Source organism: Schistocerca piceifrons, chromosome 2 (genome assembly GCF_021461385.2).
Source record: "Schistocerca piceifrons isolate TAMUIC-IGC-003096 chromosome 2, iqSchPice1.1, whole genome shotgun sequence".
Classification (NCBI taxonomy): domain Eukaryota; kingdom Metazoa; phylum Arthropoda; class Insecta; order Orthoptera; family Acrididae; genus Schistocerca; species Schistocerca piceifrons.
In genome coordinates this window covers 991,371,804-991,393,243 of record NC_060139.1, presented here as the reverse complement: position 1 = coordinate 991,393,243, position 21,440 = coordinate 991,371,804, and the positions used below count along the sequence as shown (strand labels likewise).

The 21,440-nt window shown below is 37.4% G+C and overlaps 1 protein-coding gene across 1 annotated transcript in view; it reads right to left on the bottom strand.

Moving 5' to 3' along the window:
• The window catches only part of LOC124776746 (dynein axonemal heavy chain 7-like), an 881,127-nt gene extending 860,338 nt beyond the window's left edge, over nt 1–20,789 (bottom strand). The window contains 1 exon segment of the mRNA XM_047251871.1: nt 20,718–20,789. Within this exon segment, the coding sequence (XP_047107827.1) occupies nt 20,718–20,789 (72 nt within the window).
• Between the last annotated feature and the right edge of the window lie 651 nt (nt 20,790–21,440).

The window sequence follows — 21,440 nt, the reverse complement described above, 5'->3', positions numbered from 1 at the left end:
TTCCATTAAAATATATCTCATCGTATGGAGTATAATCGAGGAAGTCAGAACAATTTATTTCATCTAACCTTCATATTGTTTAAAAATTACCTTCAACAATGAGATGTAGTGGACCCATTTTGACAGCTGACTACAATGAATTATGTCAGTGTTGCCCAATTTCTGCGAAGAAGTGCACATCCAGTTATAAGTCAGACTCAAAGGTTCAAGAGTAAGGACTTGTGCTGTATGGATTGTGCTGAGTGCATCAATGTACAGATGTTACCACAAGGTTTACCTGGAATTAATGTAATTTGTAATGTGTATGCTGTATATGTGATTTTGCATACCAAATCTGTAGTTACTCACTTCTCTGGCTACATCATTATTACTGTCACAGTTTGAGTTATATTGCTGACATGATGTTACAGGTAACAGTACTGCAAACAAGCCACTTATTCAAAATTCACCTTGTAGACTAATTACTGCGATAATTGAACTGCTATACTTAAATAAACACAAATTCTAATACCGCCTTATCTAACGTTATGCAGTGTTTACATAGAACCACAACTTTCTTGGCGATCAAAAGTAACGTAGTCTCAAAGTAACTGCCCTGCTAGACAGGTAACAGATTCTCACTCATCCTGTATTGCCATTTTTCCTGGGAGGCCACTTCCCCCAGTACTGCTTACTTCTCAGATTACAGGCAGATCCATAAAATGCAATGCATTTTGCAGATGTGCAGCCAGTACCAAGTGGCCTACAGCATGAAAAAAAATGTAGAATAAATGCACCCCATCATGTTCGTCTGCACGAATGCAGCAGTCTAGGAGCACACCACATGTGAAAACACATCATGCAGCCAGCCCCATTCAACAAACAGTGGTATACATTGTCAGCATGAATTCCAGTACAAACACACATGAAAAAAATGCTAGTGTCACTGTAGGCCTACTGGTTATACTATGGCACCTATGTTTAAAATTTTGAACCCAGTGGACTGACTGTCTTATTGTGTTGGCTAACTTCATTTGATTAAACAATTATATACTAGGGCCTGCTGTTATGCATTTGTTGTCTTAGAGAAAGTACATACATTGATTGTGTATAAGCAAGAGTATGATTATAGTCTTTGTAATTAAGGTCTTTGATAACAATCATGCTATTACAGTAGACAATAGATAACATTGTAAATAAGCACTACTCTTGGCTATGAGGGCCTCGTCCTGAAAAAATTAGCTGCAAAATATTGTTATTTATTTATTTTTTTAATTACTTATTTGAGCTAGTAGAAATTACATACTCCATATACCAAGAAGAAAATTTCAGATAAAACTGCAACCATACATAGGAAAATTAAAATTATTTATGTTTGGTGCTTGTTCAGACTTAGTGAAGTGTTTGACATGGTTACTAATGGAAAAGTATTTAATAAAGCCAAACATTATGTCATACAAACACTTGGACATGTAATTCCAAACATTCTTAGAAAATAATAAACAAATGATCTCACTAAGGTGGTTATTGGGTGGTCTTCTGTCTGAAGAGTGTTTTCATACAGCTTTCCATGCTACTCTAACCTGTGCAAACTTCTGATCTCTGAATTACTACAGCAACCTACTAAAATTTCAACACCCCCCCCCCCCCCCCCCAAAACACGTACACGCACAAAACAAACACATGAGTGTTTCATGCCTCAGGATGTATCCTATCCTTCGATCCCTTGTTCTAGACACATTGCACCACAAATTTCTATTTTCTCCAATTCAGTACCTCCCCATTATTTACTAGATCTACCTATCTAATTCTCAGCATTATTCTGTAGCACTACACTTTAAGAGTTTCCATTCTCTTCTTTCCCTAACTCCATATCAACCACATTTCACTTCCATACAAGGCTAAACTGCAAACATACTTTCAAGGAAAGACTTGCTAATATTTAAATCTACATTATATGTTAACAAATTCCTTGAGTTTGTAGATGCTTTTCTTACTGTAACTAGTGTGCAATTTATATCATCTCCACTTTGGTCATCAGTAGTTATCGTGTTGCTGAAACAGCAAAATCCACCTACTTCTTTCAGTGCATCATTTCATAATCTACTTCCTTCAGCATCATCTGATTTAAATCAGCTATATTCCATTACCCTTGCTGTATTTTTATTAATGTACAACTGATAATGTCTTTTCAAGGCACTATCCATTCCATTCAGCTGGTCCTCCCCATACTTTGACAATTACAATGTCACCAGCAAACCTCAAAGTTAATGGTGGGCTTCTGGTTGTTCTGTTAAGTTTCTGTTTCCTCTTTATTCACAATATTTTGATTACTGACCCAGCTATTTTCTTCAGATGCTGCAAGTTTTGCTGTTATATGTGATCACTGCCCAGACTCCAATCAGAGGTGCTGTGTGCAAATCTGTCATATGGAAACAACAAGAAAATGTCAAGTGAATCAGCAGATTTATTTATTTATTGTCTTTTTTTGCGTATAGTCACCAACTGGTGACTTTTGCAAACGCCATAGCATTTTCATACAATTTTTGTACAAACAGTAGGAATTTGCAATTCACATGTAAGAAGCCACTTATGGGTGATGCACTTGGCAATATATGGTACAGTACTTCATAATGCAACATACACTAGTTTCATGGTATAGGTATTTGAATTTACAGCATGTTGTTACAAAAATAATACATATTACTATCACCTCAGAATAGTACATCGTATAGATAGAAGAGTTAGGCCTACATTTAAGAATAGATACATTTTAATATCAGTTGCCATTCCTCAGATGCTAGTTTACATTTAAAAGCATTAATGTTTTTCTCTTTGAGCATTCTTTTGTGTTCTACGACCTGAGTCCTTTCTTGGGTGCTGGTGTGTTCATTGTCTACAAATTGACATTTGTGGTCTGAGTAGTGAAGTCACATTCCAGCATCTAATACTATCTTTTACCTCTTTACTTCATATTATGTAGTCTATTCTTCTAGAAGTAGACTGAGTTACTCTTGTAACTGAATTTACTGCATTCATAAGATTATAGGAGTTAAGGTTATCGATTAGCCTGCTGTTAGGGTTATTGCAAGATGTTGCCTCTATATTCAAGTCACCAAGTATTGTTACCTCATTTGGGTAACTGTGTCCCACTATTCTACTAAAAATATCTACGAAACGCCCTACCTCTGATTATGGTGAACGATAAATTCCAATAATTTTCTGTTTCACCATGCCCTTTCCACAACCTTTGATACGGAGTTCAATGCCTGTCACTTCAGTCAAGCCTTCATCATTATACAGATCTAGAAGGTTTAATTTATTTTCTTTGAGCTGCTCTCTAACGAATACTGATACACCTCCACCTTTATGATGCTGTCTACAGTAGCTATTTCCTAGGAAATAGCCATCTAGTTTAAAGTAAATAATTTCCCCAGATTCCAGTCCATGCTCAGTTAACACAACTACATGAGGTGAATGATCATTTACAAAAGTCTGCAAATCATTGAGCTTATTTCTAAGATATTGTACATTTAAGTGCATGAGCCTTAATGGTACTTTTAGTTTGTCTCTTTGAATTTCCCCCTGTTCTGGATTCTTTATATTGGGTCAAATCCGGTTGGAGTTGCCCCTTTCCATTAGTTTCCCTGCGTGTTGTGATTTAGGACGATAGTCCATCTGTTTTCACAGCTCTTTTCACAAATTATTACATCAACAGCTTTGTTTATGTCTGGCGCAAGTCTCTTTTTACCAGATAGATTTAAATGTTGACCATGTGTTGTGAAACTAGTGGTTTCATAGCTGTTGACATCTATAAGTCTTACGTTTTTAAACATGGAGCAGAAATGTTGTAATTTTTTATTTGTTCATCGAATTTCACTATGTACACAAGAACAGACTGCCATATCAAATCTCGGAGGTAAATTCACTACTATCACATTTGTAGTCGATAGCAACTGCAAGATAACAATCAGATTTCTTAAAAATACACTAGCCTCGTTGGAGTAAACATCGTTTGATCCCGCTATGAGAACAACACAGTCACTTTCAGTGGAACTGGCACATTCTTTTTGTATATCGCTGGTTACATTTATGAATTTCACTCCAGGCTTAACAACAGCTGACACACTCACATTCTCCTTAGCAGAGTTTGATACAAAGTTTGAAACATTGCATGCATGGCTGTCTCTGAATATTTTTAATTTGAATCCATGATGTATTGGTTTTGCATGGCTGAAGAATTGTTCTTTGGAGATTTTGTGTTTGTTTTGTGATTTTTAACTCTGCAGAACTGTCTTCAACATTGTCAGACACAAGTGTTTTTTTTTTTTTTTTTTTTTTTTTTTTTTTATCTTTTTTTTTGTTTGGGTTTTGAATATTTATGGAACATTGGTGCTCGTCTGCTATTCATACATTAATTTCACCTGAATTGTCGTTTTCTATTTTTTCAGCTGCTGCACATTTCTTGGGTTCATGTGATTTAACAGTTACAGTACATTTGTTTTCATTCACTTTTAAATTATTGCTGCTCCCGAGGATTTTGCTTTTGTGTTCTAAAGCTGCACACTTTATTTTTAGAGCTTCAATATCACTTTGCAAAATTTCATTTCAGTTACTGAATCCTTGTCTCTGATAATGTTTATATACTTCTTGTCACACATTTCTGTTAGATGTTGCTTTTAGTGACAAAACTATGAGACACTAGTCTTTTTGTTATCCCCACTATCAATCTCAACAGCACACAAAGCACTTTACTACACACAATAATTGCTGCTACAATGATACATACAGTATTGTTACTGTGTCTACTTTGCTCTTGAGAACTGAAATTCTGAATATTAGAAAGTTAGGCAGGAGCACATCCTTTTTTGTCCCTACCAAAGGTCTCACCTTCAGTCTTGCACCCTGATTTCGTCATGCTGGTGGGGGTTCTGACTCAATATTTTTTTCTTTTAGCCAGTGTATCTTTCTACCTTTATTGGATAACTTCTTATATAATCCTCGAGTGGGTGTACCTATGTATAAAGTGCACAAACCATAAATAAAATTGTTTTGCACCATTTCGTTGTTGTTTCACATTTGTGAGCCCATACCTATTCCTTGATTATTGTTTCAGATAACACAGTGACAAACAGTGTTGCCATATATCCAAATGAGCAGCATTAATATAAAATAAACAGCGAGTTTGGTGAAAAAATTTATGTTCCGTGCAGGGAAATGACCAAGATTATGAGCTAGCAGATCAGTCCCACAATGGGTCAGTTGTCTATGAGATCATTACTAATCAGATAAGCAACTGGCTCTGATCTGATGCAACTGCATTGGTTAATGCTGCAAGTGGGGTATTACAGTGCGTAGGACTTGTCCATGTAAACAGAGCCATACAATAAAAGTTTATAACTGTTTAATCAAACACTGCTTTTAATATAATGTAGCCTATTTTTGTTATATTAAACTGAGATTAAAGGGTAATTTTGCTCATACAAGCTTACCTCGATAACATAAAGACAGCTGTTCTTTACATTTGTATAAAGTACATCGTGTGCCTGCTTGTGTTATGAAAAATGCTCGAGGTTAAGATTCTGATGCATTCAATTTTTACTAAAGTAAGATTATTCTTTAAGAATGAGATTTTCACTCTGCAGCGATGTGTGAGCTGATATGAAACTTCCTGTCAGATTAAAACTGTGTGCCGGACCGAGACTCGAACTCGGGAACTTTGCCTTTCGCAGGCAAGTGCTCTACCAACTGAGCTTTTCTTTTAAAAACATAATTTTATTTTTCTTTGAATAATTGTAATGGGTTTTTATATAGAGCAAATAGCTGCTGTACAAGCAGGTCATGAATTTATTTTAATACTACGAAGTAATTGGTTTTATTGTCACTTCAATTTGTTACACATGCTGAAATCTAGCTCCAGTGTATCATAATCTTATCTTGCCCTCATCTACAAAAAAAATTACTAATGTCACCATCATTTGATCCCTATCAATTAAGCAGTTAAAGCAAATCTCCACCACTTCAGGGGTTAGCTTCTAGCTAATTATTCTTCCCAACTGTTGTCACAATTAATAAGGAAACTCAATTCAGCTTATTGGTAAGTTCCTACTAATCCAGTATGCCATTCCTTTTAATGGTCTCTCATAACCATACAAAGTACAAATTTAGTTTAACGGTGAATATAGTTTGGCAACAATTAAAACTCCCTGGTGCTTCACACTAGTCCCACCTATAACAACAAATTTGCACTTGAGTGCATCATGAGCACTCAAGGCAATTCTACAAATTGTTCCCACTAGAAGGGACAGAAACCACTCTTAACAAATATGGTTGAGGGTATGCCAACCACATCTAATCAAAATTCAATTGGAACTTACCTAGTCTCAATTCTCTATTCCATACACCAAGAACATAACAGATTACCATGCCTAATCCAGTGTAGGTAAACCAGTGGCATTTGAAAAGCTTCCATTCATCTTGGAATGGATAATTACAAGTCCTGTATGGTTTTCAAGGGAATATTAGATCATTCTTACTGGAAAATACCGGTAATTTCAGGTAACACCGATGGCAGTGTATAGCGATCAGACATCCTTCTCTCCAAAATAGACCACAAAGGCTCAATAACATTGAGATCTGGTAACTGTGGTGGCCAGGGATATGCGACAATTCATCCTTGTGCACACATAAACAGTCCTGCGTGACGTAAGCTGTGTGAAGAGGGACTGTGTCATTTTGGAACACAACATCACCATTGGGGAACAAACACTGCACCATGGGATGGACTTGACCAGCCAAAGCTGTCTCATGATCCTTGGCAGTAATGTGACCTTGCAGAATACCCATGGGGCTCCTGGAATACCACAACATGGCTGCCCAAATCATCACCAAACTGCAGTCATATTTCACTTTTGGGGTGTACACTCGACCAGAAGTTGGAAACAATGAGCAACAAGACTCATCCATCCAAATGAAATTCTTTCATTACTCCATAGCACAGGTTTTATGTCTTCAGAACCATATTTACTCATTATGGGCGTTTGCAATACTGACGAGTGGTTTCTAAATTCCAGCTCATCCTGCAATTCCCTCCTTATGGAGCTCCCCTCGTGTTCTCTTGGTACTGACAGAATTTGCAAGTGCAACATCCAGTTCTGTGGTGACTTTTGCAGCCATTGTCCTATTATTTTTTGTCACAACTCTCTTGAATGGCATGCTCACAGTATAGTATTTGCTGCCACACAGTTTCGGCACAGATGGCTACCGTCAGCACCAACAGCATGTGGCATCATTTTGTACAAATTTCACATCAAGAAATCAAAATAAAATCACAGAGACTAATAATTCACATATTAGTGTCAGTTTGTCTCATTACAGCCACAATGCAAATCTTGGCACTTAACATCTTTTTACCAAGACTGTTTAAAAATGAACATTCAACATTTCCTCTACCAGTTCATACATACCCCTTCTCCAGCTGTGACCCTCCACACACTACCACCCAACCACCCCCTGGTTACCTTCCAGGAATTCCCAACCTGCTAACTTCCTTTCCTAGACCACTTTTCAATAGCATAAACTTCTCCACAAAGGACAGAGCAGTAATCCACAATCTTAAAGCAGACTCTGATTTTGTCATCCTCCCTGCAGATGAAGACTCAATTACTTTTGTGATGAACCATAGTAAATAAATGACAGAAAGTATTCACCAAATGTCTGACTGTTATATCTTCAAGTCCAGTCACATTGGTTCCATCCCTAAAGTCCAGCACTATCTGCAATACTTACTCAAACTCCTAGCTTCATCCAAGAATCACCTCCTTGAATCAATCTCCCCCCCCCCCCCAAACACACACACACACACACACACACACACACACACACACACACACAAAAGAAACACCAACCAACCAACTCTTACACACTTCCTAATCTTCATAAATTTAACCACCCTTGACATCCTACAGTGGCTAGTTACTAGCCACACATGGAAAAAGCTTGGATCATGGTTACAAACCCTTTGTCCTTACTCTAGCTTCCTGTATAAAGGGGACAAACTCACTTTCTTCATCACCTCTCAACTATTCCTTTTTCAAACTCTCGTTGTCAGTTTTGTAAGGCCTCATCGCTACTGCTGTGGAGGCCGAGTTTCTGTTGTTGCAGTAGGCTGACTTTTTAAGTTCGCGAAATAGCTTCTGGTGCAGTACACCACTAAGACAATTTATCCCTACCACTTTTACACAGCTATGCCCCAGGGTCTGGTAACAGAACAGGAGAACGAAGGTTCTACAACACTCCAACAGATAAATAAATAAATGTCGTGTGACTAGGGCCTCCCATCGGGTAGACCGTTCGCAGGATGTAAGTCTTTCGATTTGACACCACTTCGGCGACTTGTGTGTCAATGGGAATGAAATGATGATGATGATGATGACAACACAACACTCAGTCCCTGAATGGAGAAAAATCTCCGATTCAGCTGGGAATCGTACCCGGGCCCTTAGGATTGACTTCCTGTTGCGCTGACCACTCAGCAACTGGGGACAGACACTCTAACAGATTAGTAACAAAGTCACACAAATTTGTTAAAAAGGTTTGCTTATCTTTGTGACTTGTCATATAATGAAGTCGGCAACACTGCATGCAATATAACTCAAAAAAGGCCCTAAGAGGCTAAGTACAAATAATAAAAGTGAAACTTCACAATACATAGAAAACGCAATTTACAACAACAGTCTGTTCACTTCTAAGAGTCCACTACAGGACATTCCCTGTCCCACTCAGTCCTGGACAGTAATCTATAAACAAGTGGCCCAGAGCTGCTCTTCTGTCTTCCAAGTAGGCTGCTGTCCATTGTTGTCCAGTCATTGGTAGATTGGACTCGGCTGGCAGTTGGCTGAGGCAAAGTCGGTATCTTCATCCTCGGCATTACCTGTGGCACTGGTGGAACTCGTGCAAGTGGCGAGTCTCTATGGCACTGGCACCAGCTCGCATCTTTGCTCCTGTGCTGCTTTAGCTGTAGCTATGTCTTGTTTGGATGACACAGCAATTTCTGTCTCATTAAGACCTGTAACCTGGTTTGTTACTGTTGACGCTATCTCCCTATGCAATAACATTCCCATGTCGCTGAGTACATACTCTCCCAATGTGCTGCCAACTCCAAATCCATCACCTCATTCCCTATAAATGGACTAACTATACCACCATATACACTACACTATTAGCCATTAAGAATCACAACACCAACAAGATGACATCCAATAAATGTTAAATTGGCATGAAGTGTATGTACATATGTTGGATATGCAAATGATCAGCATTTCAGCACAATCACAAAAAGTAAGATGCAGTGATGCCATCTACATTCTGTATACAATAAAATATTTCTCATTCCAATACTGGGTTTTAATGTTGTTTGTTTTTGAGATAATGTTGTGCCTCATACAAGGAGGAAGGAGGAAGGAGGAGAAACATCTGCCAGGATGAATGAGAATTTGACAGGGGCAGGATCGTGGCCTATTGAGATTGCATTTTGTCATTCCATGGTATCTATGCATGCACTGGTTGAGATCTCGTGAGAGTTTTGTGAATACAGTGTCAACAGGTTTAGGAGAACTATACTCAGTACCATGCAAAATCACGAGGATAGACATTCTGTTCACTCAGTTATGCAGGATTGGACAGCAAGAAAGTACCAATACAGATTGTGTAATGACATCTGAAGAGACATGAACTGTCAGTATTGTGCCGACAGTTGTGCCTTCCCTGCACATGTTGTTGTTGTCTTCAGACCTGATGCAGCTCTCCATGCTACTCTATCCTGTGCAAGCTTTTTCATCTCCCAGTACTTACTGCAACCTACATCCTTCTGATTCTGCTTAGTGTATTCATCTCTTGGTCTCCCTCTACGATTTTTACCCTCCACGCTGCCCTCCAATGCTAAATTTGTGATCTCTTGATGCCTCAGAACATGTCCTACTAACCGGTCCCTTCTTCTTGTCTGTGCCACAAACTCCTCTTTTCCCCAATTCTATTCAATACCTCCTCATTAGTTATGTGATCTACCCATCTAATCTTCAGCATTCTTCTGTAGCACCACATTTCGAAAGCTTCTATTCTCTTCTTGTCCAAACTATTCATCATCCATGTTTCACTTCCATACATGGCGACACTCCATACAAATGCTTTCAGAAACGACTTCCTGACACTTAAATCTATACTCGATGTTAACAAATTTCTCTTCTTCAGAAACGCTTTCCTTTCCATTGCCAGTCTACATTTTATATCCTCTCTACTTCGGCCATCATCAGTTATTTTGCTCCCCAAACAGCAAAACTCCTTTACTACTTTAAGTGTCTCATTTCCTAATCTAATTCCCTCAGCATCACTCGACTTAATTTGACTACATTCCATTATCCTCGTTTTGCTTCTGTTTATGTTCCTCTTATATTCTCCTTTCAAGACACTGTCCATTCCATTCAACTGCTCTTCCAAGTCCTTTGCTGTCTCTAACAGAATTACAATGTCATCAGCGAACCTCAACGTTTTTATTTCTTCTCCATGGACTTTAATACCTACTCCGAATTTTTCTTTTGTTTCCTTTACTGCTTGCTCAATATACAGATTGAATAACATCGGGGACAGGCTACAACCCTGTCTCACTCCCTTCCCAAGCGCTGCTTCCCTTTCATGCCCCTCGACTCTTATAACTGCTATCTGGTTCGCTCCCTGTATTTTACCCCTGCCACCTTTAGAATTTGAAAGAGAGTATTCCAGTCAACATTGTCAAAAGCATTCTCTAAGTCTACAAATGCTAGAAATGTAGGTTTGCCTTTCCTTAATCTATTTTCTAAGATAAGGCATAGTGTCAGTATTGCCTCGCGTGTTCCAACATTTCTGCACAATCCAAACTGATCTTCCCCGAGGTCGGCTTCTACCAGTTTTTCCATTCGCGTTAGTATTTTGCAGTTCGGTAATTTTCACATCTGTCAACACCTGCTTTCTTTGGGATTGGAATTATTATATTCTTCTTGAAGTCTGAGGGTATTTCGCCTGTCTCATACATCTTGCTCACCAGATGGTAGAGTTTCGTCAGGACTGGCTCTCTCAAGGCCGTCAGTAGTTCCAATGGAATGTTGTCTACTCCTGGGGCCTTGTTTCGACTTAGGTCTTTCAGTGCTCTGTCAAACTCTTCACGCAATATCGTATCTCACATTTCATCTTCATCTACATCCTCTTCCATTTCCATAATATTGTCCTCAAGTACATCGCCCTTGTATAGACCCTCTATATACTCCTTCCACCTTTCTGCTTTCCGTTCTTTGCTTAGAACTGGGTTTCCATCTGCGCTCTTGATATTCATACAAGTGGCTCTCTTCTCTCCAAATGTCTCTTTTATTTTCCTGTAGGCAGTATCTATCTTACCCCTAGTGAGATAAGCCTCTACATCCTTACATTTGTCCTCTAGCCATCCTTGCTTAGCCATTTTGCACTTCCTGTTGATCTCACATCCGAGAAGTTTGTATTCCTTTTTGCCTGCTTCATTTACTGCGTTTTTATATTTTCTCATTTCATCAATTAAATTCAATATTTCTTCTGTTACCCAAGGATTTCTACTAGCCCTCATCTGTTTACCTACTTGAGCCTCTGCTGCCTTCACTACTTCACCCCTCAGAGCCACCCATTCTTCTTCTACTGTATTTCTTACCCCCATTCCTATCAATTGTTCCCTTATGCTCTTACTGAAACGCTGTACAACCTCTGGTTTAGTCAGTTTATCCAGGTCCCATCTCCTTAAATTCCCACCTCTTTGCAGTTTCTTCAGTTTTAATATACAGTTCATAACCAATAGATTGTGGTCAGAGTCCACATCTGCCCCTGGAAATGTCTTACAATTTAAAACCTGGTTCCTAAATCTCTGTCTTACCATTATATAATCTATCTGATACCTTCTAGTATCTCCAGGATTCTTCCACGTATACAACCTTCTTTTATGATTCTTGAACCAAGTGTTAGCTATGATTAAGTTATGCTCTGTGCAAAATTCTACCAGACGGCTTCCTCTTTCATTTCTCTCCCCCAATCCATATTCACCCACTATGTTTCCTTCCCTCCCTTTTCCTACTCTCAAATTCCAGTCACCCATGATTATTAAATTTTCATCTCCTTTCACTACCTGAATAATTTCTTTTATCTCATCATACATTTTCTTCATCATCTGCAGAGCTAGTTGGCATATAAACTTGTACTACTGTAGTAGGCTTGGGCTTCGTATCTATCTTGGCCACAATAATGCGTTCACTATGCTGTTTGTGGTAGCTTACCCGCACTCCTATTTTCCTATTCATTATTAAACCTACTCCTGCATTACCCCTATTTGATTTTGTGTTTATAGCCCTGTTTTCACCTGACCAAAAGTCTTGTTCCTCCTGCCACCGAACTTCAATAATTCCCACTATATCTAACTTCAACCTATCCATTTCCCTTTTTAAACTTTCTAACCTACCTGCCCGATCAAGGGATCTGATATTCCACGCTCCGATCTGTAGAACACTAGTTTTCTTTCTCCTGATAATGACTTCCTCCTGAGTAGTCCCTGCCCGGAGATCAGAATGGGTGACTATTTTACCTCCGGAATATTTTACCCAAGAGGATGCCATCATCATTTAACCATACAGTAAAGCTGCATGCCCTCGGGAAAAATTACGGCTGCAGTTTCCCCTTGCTTTCAGCTGTTTGCAGTTCCAGCACATCAAGGCTGTTTTGGTTAGTGTTGCAAGGCCAGATCAGTCTATTATCCTGACTGTTGCCCCTGCAACTACTGAAAAGGCTGCTGCCCCTCTTCAGGAACCACATGTTTGCACATGGCAGCAGAGAATGGCATATCGACAATGGGGCACCCAGTGACAGCACCAGAAACAAGAGTGTCACCACGTCATCTTCTCAAATGAGTTTTATTCTGCATACATCACAATGAATGATTGTTAAGGCTGCCAATGGGTATACAATATGATCACCTCTAGTTTGCAACACAAGTAATTTGGACTGCAGCTGTTGTATTTCTCAGTGTTAGTGTGTGAAAGTACAGAATTCAGGGGAATTATATTCCTAAATTTAATTATAAACATTAGAACTGCAAAATTTTCTGCGCATTCATCATCTATAAATGAGCAAATGTCTGTACAATTAGTTTTGTTATAGTTCTAATAAAAATGGAATAGGGCCAAAGAAGTTCCAAAAGGTGTTATGTGTGTAGATGATATTTTGTATATATCCAAATATTTGTTTTTTACTTTACTACACGTTTGGCAGTTCCTTGGGCAGTGTGTAGCAGATAGGGGTTCGTCAGCAGGTGCCGCCTGCAGCTATCAGTGCTCTATGGAGTAAGCGCAGGAATCTCTAGAGTACTACATCATCATGACACTCATCAATGAAGACTAAAGACAACAATGTTGTTAAGAAAAACAAAAGAACAAATTTATGTAAATGCAGTTGGTCAGGTTCAAGCTTAGTATTTGTTCATATCATGTGCCTGCACTCAGTCACAGAAGTTCAATGTTATTGAAAACTGTTGGACATTATTTTGAAGACAATAATAGAAGGTAAGATTTTATGATTAATGGACAATGATATACCCAGAACTTTTGCCACCTTTCACATGGTGACCGTGTTAGAAGCTAATCTGAGATAACTGCATCAATGTAACAGAAGAAATGTGAAAGGGTTCAACTTGGATAAACAATGTACAGTTTCAAAAATTCAGAGTGAAATAAAGACTTATTGAAAAGCCATTATATAATATATTACCATTCTCACATAGTGACCATGATGGAAGATGAATGACTCTGCAATAATTTAAGGAATTCAGACTATGCCGCTACACCTGGAAGTGATACAGTACAGTGATCAAGACTGAGCAGGTGTAAAACATAAAAAGAAAAGAGGACTGTTTGATAATTTCAGATTTATGTAAAACTAAAGACTGGACTGAATGCTTCATTTTTAATGCAAAATTACAGATTTCCTTAAAGTGATATTGAAGTACCCTCGAGCAGACACACCTGTGTATTGCGTGAGTCAACCACAAATAACATTGTATTGTACCATTCCACTGCTGTTTTACAATTGCCAGACAGTATCTATTCCTTCATTATTGCTTCAGCTAAAGCAGTGCTAAATTGTGCTGTCATACATCCAAGTAAGCAGCAAATCACATCACATGCACAAGTCATGTTGTTGACTGACAACATGACTTAGATTAGATTAGATTAGATTAGATTAATACTAGTTCCATGGATCATGAATACGATATTTCGTAATGATGTGGAACGAGTCGAATTTTCCAATACATGACATAATTAGGTTAATTTAACAACATACTTAAGTTAATATAACAACTTTATTTTTTTGTGTTTTTTTATTTTTATTTTTTTATTTTTTTTATTTTTTTAATGTTTTTTTTTCCTTAATTTATATCTAAAAATTCCTCTATGGAGTAGAAGGAGTTGTCATTCAGAAATTCTTTTAATTTCTTCTTAAATACTTGTTGGTTATCTGTCAGACTTTTGATACTATTTGGTAAGTGACCAAAGACTTTAGTGCCAGTATAATTCACCCCTTTCTGTGCCAAAGTTAGATTTAATCTTGAATAGTGAAGATCGTCCTTTCTCCTAGTATTGTAGTTATGCACACTGCTATTACTTTTGAATTGGGTTTGGTTGTTAATAACAAATTTCATAAGAGAGTATATATACTGAGAAGCTACTGTGAATATCCCTAGATCCTTAAATAAATGTCTGCAGGATGATCTTGGGTGGACTCCAGCTATTATTCTGATTACACGCTTCTGTGCAATAAATACTTTATTCCTCAGTGATGAATTACCCCAAAATATGATGCCATATGAAAGCAATGAGTGAAAGTAGGCGTAGTAAGCTAATTTACTAAGATGTTTATCACCAAAATTTGCAATGACCCTTATTGCATAAGTAGCTGAACTCAAACGTTTCAGCAGATCATCAATGTGTTTCTTCCAATTTAATCTCTCATCAATGGGCATACCTAAAAATTTGGAATATTCTACCTTAGCTATATGCTTCTGATTAAGGTCTATATTTATTAATGGCGTCATACCATTCACTGTGCGGAACTGTATGTACTGTGTCTTATCAAAATTCAGTGAGAGTCCGTTTACAAGGAACCACTTAGTAATTTTCTGAAAGACAGTATTGACAATTTCATCAGTTAATTCTTGTTTCTCAGGTGTGATTACTATACTTGTATCATCAGCAAAGAGAACTAACTTTGCCTTTTCATGAATATAGAATGGCAGGTCATTAATATATAATAAGAACAACAAAGGACCCAAGACTGACCCTTGTGGAACCCCATTCTTGATAGTTCCCCAGTTTGAGGAATGTGCTGATCTTTGCATGTTACGAGAACTACTTATTTCAACTTTCTGCACTCTTCCAATTAGGTACGAATTAAACCATTTGTGCACTGTCCCACTCATGCCACAATACTTGAGCTTGTCTAGCAGAATTTCATGATTTACACAATCAAAAGCCTTTGAGAGATCACAAAAAATCCCAATGGGAGGTGTTCGGTTATTCAGATCATTCAAAATTTGACTGGTGAAAGCATATATGGCATTTTCTGTTGAAAAACCTTTCTGGAAACCAAACTGACATTTTGTTAGTACTTCATTTTTACAGATATGTGAAGCTACTCTTGAATACATTACTTTCTCAAAAATTTTGGATAAAGCTGTTAGAAGGGAGATTGGACGGTAATTGTTGACATCAGATCTATCCCCCTTTTTATGCAAAGGTATAACAATAGCATATTTCAGTCTATCAGGGAAAATGCCCTGTTCCAGAGAGCTATTACACAGGTGGCTGAGAATCTTACTTATCTGTTGAGAACAAGCTTTTAGTATTTTGGTGGAAATGCCATCAATTCCATGTGAGTTTTTGCTTTTAAGCAAGTTTATTATTTTCCTAATTTCAGAGGGAGAAGTGGGTGAGATTTCAATTGTATCAAATTGCATAGGTATGGCCTCTTCCATTAACAGCCTAGCATCTTCTAATGAACACCTGGATCCTACTATATCCACAACATTTAGAAAATGATTATTAAAAATATTTTCAACTTCTGACTTTTTGTTTGTAAAGTTTTCATTCAATTTGATGGTAATACTGTCTTCCTCTGCTCTTGGTTGACCTGTTTCTCTTTTAATAATATTCCAAATTGTTTTAATTTTTTTTATCAGAGTTGCTGATTTCAGACATGATACACATACTCCTGGATTTTTTAATAACTTTTCTTAATATAACACAGTAGTTTTTATAATTTTTGATAGTTTCTGGGTCACTACTCTTTCTTGCTGTCAGATACATTTCCCTTTTCCGGTTACAAGATATTTTTATACCCTTAGTAAGCCATGGTTTGTTACAAGGTTTCTTATGAGTATATTTAACTATTTTCTTGGGGAAGCAGTTTTCAAATGCATTTACAAAAATGTCATGAAATAAATTATATTTTAAATTGGCATCAGGTTCACGGTACACCTCATCCCAGTCTAACTGCTGTAGGCTTTCCCTGAAATTTGCAATTGTTAAATCGTTGACTGAACGTACTACTTTGGAGGACTGTTTAGTATTGCTGAATGGAGCTATGTCATATATTGTAACTAGCTGTGCACCATGATCAGAAAGACCATTCTCAACAGGCTGAGCATTTATCTGGTTAAACTTATCTTGGTCTATAAAGAAGTTATCTATCAGTGAGCTGCTATCCTTTACCACCCGAGTAGGAAAATCAATAACGGGTGTCAAATTGAAAGAACCGAGTAATACTTCAAGGTCATCTTTCCTATTACCCTCTTTCAGAGAATCTACATTGAAGTCCCCACAAATAATAATTTGCTTCCCCCTGTCTGACAGATAGCACAACAAGGAGTCCAAATTTTTCAGAAATAGATGAAAATTTCCTGATGGGGACCTATATACAGTTACAATTATAAATGTGCCTTTATTTAATTTAAGCTCACAGGCACATGCTTCTATATGTTTCTCTACACAAAACTTTTTTGTTTCTATACTTTTTGCACAATGATAACTTTTGACATATATGGCAACTCCTCCTTTCTCCATATTTTCTCTCATTACATGTGCAGAGAGCTTATAACCACTTACATTTACCTTATCCATATCAGTAACAATGTGATGCTCAGACAGGCATAGTATATCTATTTCATTCTCAGCTTCTAAATCTTCTAAACAAACCAGAAGCTCATCTACTTTATTCTTTAAACTCCCAATATTTTGATGAAATATACTTACATTATTTTTAATTATACTTTTATGAGAACCTTTCCTTATTCTAACATTTGCAGTACTCTCCTGTCTGAGTTTCTCATTGTGCTTAGGCCTAGTTCCTATACCAGTGGTCACATGGTGTTCAGAGAGGCAGATTATGTCAACTGGGTTGGGTGACTTTAATTCATCAATGGAATTACCTAGGACTGAGATACAACTTGGTGGAGATAAAATTTCTGGTGATTGGTGAAAATTTATAATTGATAGCTGTGATTGGTGATCCAATGTGCTAGAATTGTGCTGTTTAATTTCTTTCCTAAACTGAAGATTTGTTTCAATCCTGACCTCTCGTAGAACTTGACATCTTTCTGTCTTACCTATCCAAAAAAAGGTGCTGCTCCAACACCTGTAACCACTGGTATTTTACCATTCATGGCAGTGCCTCCCCCCCTTAAATTTCCTGCTATTACCCCAGCCAGTTTCCCCTTCCCTTTCCTGTTGTGCATGTGATGTGACTTGTATGTATTTGATGATGCTGGTGCTGATTCCGCATTTAATAGTTGACTATGCTACTATGGCTGCAGTGCATTAGGACTTTGATTTTATGAGACAGATCTGATGATGGTCATTAAAGACCGAAACCGGTAATCTGTCAAACAGAACAAAATTGAGACCATAGACGGAAATTAAAGGAAACTTATTACATATACGGGTCACTGTGTTTTTTCGTGACAATGTCGCAGCTTGTGAAATCAGTAACCAAATAAGCCATTGGCTGGGATCTGATACATTTCCACTGTTTAATGCTTTGAATGGATCATTACTGTGTGGTAACACTTTTACTCAGCAACAGAGTGATATAATGAAAGTTAATTTTATTACTGTTTAATTAAATGGTGACAATGGTGATTCAGCTCATATAATGTAAGTTTATTTTATATTTGTTTAATTAAACTGTGATTTTGCTTTTACATGTTAACCTTATGTTTTTCAATCTCTGAATTGGAATTTCCTGAATGTTATGCTAGAGCAATGTGTTAAGCACTAATGTAACAAACCATTATTATACTGGAAAATTTCATATGTTTTACTGTTACAAAACAATTTATTATTATGATACTCAAACATTTTTATATTCTTTATTGATATTATTTAAATAGTAGGTATCTCTGATATGTGAAAATTGGGGCTACTGGGATGTTATACTTGGTCGGGGAAGAGAGGGAGGCAGGAAGGAAGGAGTGGGATGAGACTGTAATTAACTGTAACCCCACCCCTAACCCTTGCACCAAACCCTGGATCCATGCTTGTTGATGATTATGCTTTATTGCTGCCATCTGAACAACATAGTCACACAAACAATTTATTATGGGGATCATATCTACTTTCTGAAAGACACTGGTATTCTGAAGTCAATTATCAATTTCTATTGAGCTATAGGCTGTTAAAGTAACAGTTTTTCTATCTCTTTGAATATTACTAGCAGATGTAGTTTATTTTATAATAGCTACTTTTCTCTACAGAAGAATTCCATGAAGTCTTCCATTTGTCTCACATATATAATATGTTTTGTGTACTTATACATATACAGTGGAACTTTGATTTTAAATTCTCTGATTTTATATTTTTTGTGATTCTACACCTTACATTCATAGACCTTGTGAAAAACCAATAGATCAGTGCTAAAAATTCCCTGATTTTATGTTTCTTCCTAGTAAGATTTATCTCAGTCCTAAGTTCTTACTCGACAGCTCACTTGACTTTGTGCCATTTTCTTCCTATTGACATTTGATGTGACTGAACAAGTTATCAGTGGCACAAAAGACAGACAGTTCTCTCCACAGGTGGTGGCAGAGTTGAGGTTAGGTCATTGCAGAGAGGGGAGACATGAGACAGGAAATGCCGATGTAACCCATAATTGGCACTGCTAATGCAACTTGCAATGTTTAGCTTCACCACGCAATTATGATACTGCTACAGCTAAATTGCAGCACCAACGGAAAAACAAGACAGCCAATGCATGATGAATGGGACTAGCCCTAGCCTTTTCTTGTGGCACTTATCACTCACTCTCATTTTCTTGCATGTATTTCCGATGTATTGTATTCAGCAACAAAATCAATCATCAACCTTTTAAATTGAAACACTGAATCTCAAAGAAAATGCTCAATCATAATAAAGGCAACATCAGCCATTTCTGGCTAGTGAGCTCTTATTGACATATAGCCACCACACCACACTAACACACATAAAATGAGCTTGCCTGCTAGATGTATGAAGAGTGCAGATAGGGGTGAAAGTATTTTGTGAAGTGCTGAAAATATACTTCCCATGTAGAGAGATTAGAGCGCGCACGGAGGCTTTCAGACAGTCATTCTTCCCGCGAACCATACGCGACTGGAACAGGAAAGGAAGGTAATGACAGTGGCACGTGAAGTGCCCTCCGCCACACACCGTTGGGTGGCTTGCGGAGTATAAATGTAGATGTAGAATGTACAAGATGTGCTATGTCAGAGATGTCACATGGAAACAGAGCAAGAGTTTTGTGACAGCACATTTTAAAGACTTTTGTGTTGAAATCTGGCATGATACAGCTGCAACGACTACATAGACTACTCACATATATACTTTGTACCACATGCTGCGGATCATAAAGATTGGCAACAGTGATAGCATAAAGCAAAACTGTAAAGCCTGAGCTTTCTTTCAAATTTACATTTTACACAGCATACATAAATTCACTGAGCCAACTTCTAATAAGCTTTTAATGTCAACTGGGGAAGTAAACTCATTTTTTCACATCTCTGTTTTTTTCATCAAGCCTAAAATACCACTTTGATCATAGTGAGCATCTAAAGTGTGGCTCATAAGAAAAACATTAAACAGTAACAGCAATGGTGACAAACTTTATCATTGAGCAGATTTCTGCATTTATGCTTATGATTTAACCACTTTGCTGCTGTGATTTTTCCTTTTAATTCACCATGTTCATCAATTATTGTCTTTGTTTGCATGAACACAAATGAAAGATCTATCAGAATCATGTGTTTTGGGGTATAATTTATGGTAATAGCACGTCAGAAAATAGCTTAATTACCTTGTACCCAGACACCAATTTCAATTTTTTATGAGTTTTTGCTTGCTGTTACACACTGATGAAATTCATTACCACAAATTATTGTATGAACATGTTAATGTATACTTAATTTCCTTAACTTATACGGATTCATACAATGTATTGGAGAGGACTGCGATTTTAACCATATATGCCAACGAAGTGTGTTATTGCCCATATTTTGGGAGGTTTTTAACATTTTCCTCGATTCTGCATTTTCTTCAGTTTTGCGTATTTTAAGTCTGGAGCACACAAAAACATAAAATAGGGGTTTCACTGTATATCTCTTTGTTTCCACTTACCTTGACATCACAAATAAGCTCAGTGTAGTCATTAACTGAACTTAAAAATAGCGACTGTAACTGAAGTGACATAAGAGTAGATACACAGTTATAAAAGCTTGTCATTTTCTTCCGATGCTTAGGATTTGGTAGTAATTTCTTCTTGCTTCCCTGAAACAGAAAATCAACACTATATGTTAAGTAAAATCATATAACAGAAATATTATGAAAAAGCTACATTGGTACTCACCATATAGTGGAGATGTTGAGTCACAGACGGGCACAACAAAAAGATTACTAAGCACATAAGCTTTCAGCCAGGAGGCCTTCTTCTGAAATAGACAACATACACACACACTTTCATGCAAATGCAGCTCACACACAGTTGGTCATGGTCTCTGGTTGCTGGGGCCCCAGCAACGGGAGACAGTGACCAACTGTGTGTGAGCTGCATTTGCATGTATGTGTGTGTGTATGTTGTCTATTTCAGAACAAGGCCTTCCACCTGTAAGCTTAGTTGTTTAGTAGTCTTTTTGCTGTGCCTGTCTGTGACTCAACATCTCCACTGCCTGGTGAGAAGAAATCTATTCTCTTCATAATATTGCTAAACTAGACATTTACGTTGAGAACATAGTCCTGTTTTTCACTCTAAATAAAAAGTACAAAAAAGAGGGAGTTTCATGTTTACCAAAATGTCTTTACATTACTCACTAGATTGAGGCATCTGTTGGTGTTTGCCCTCGG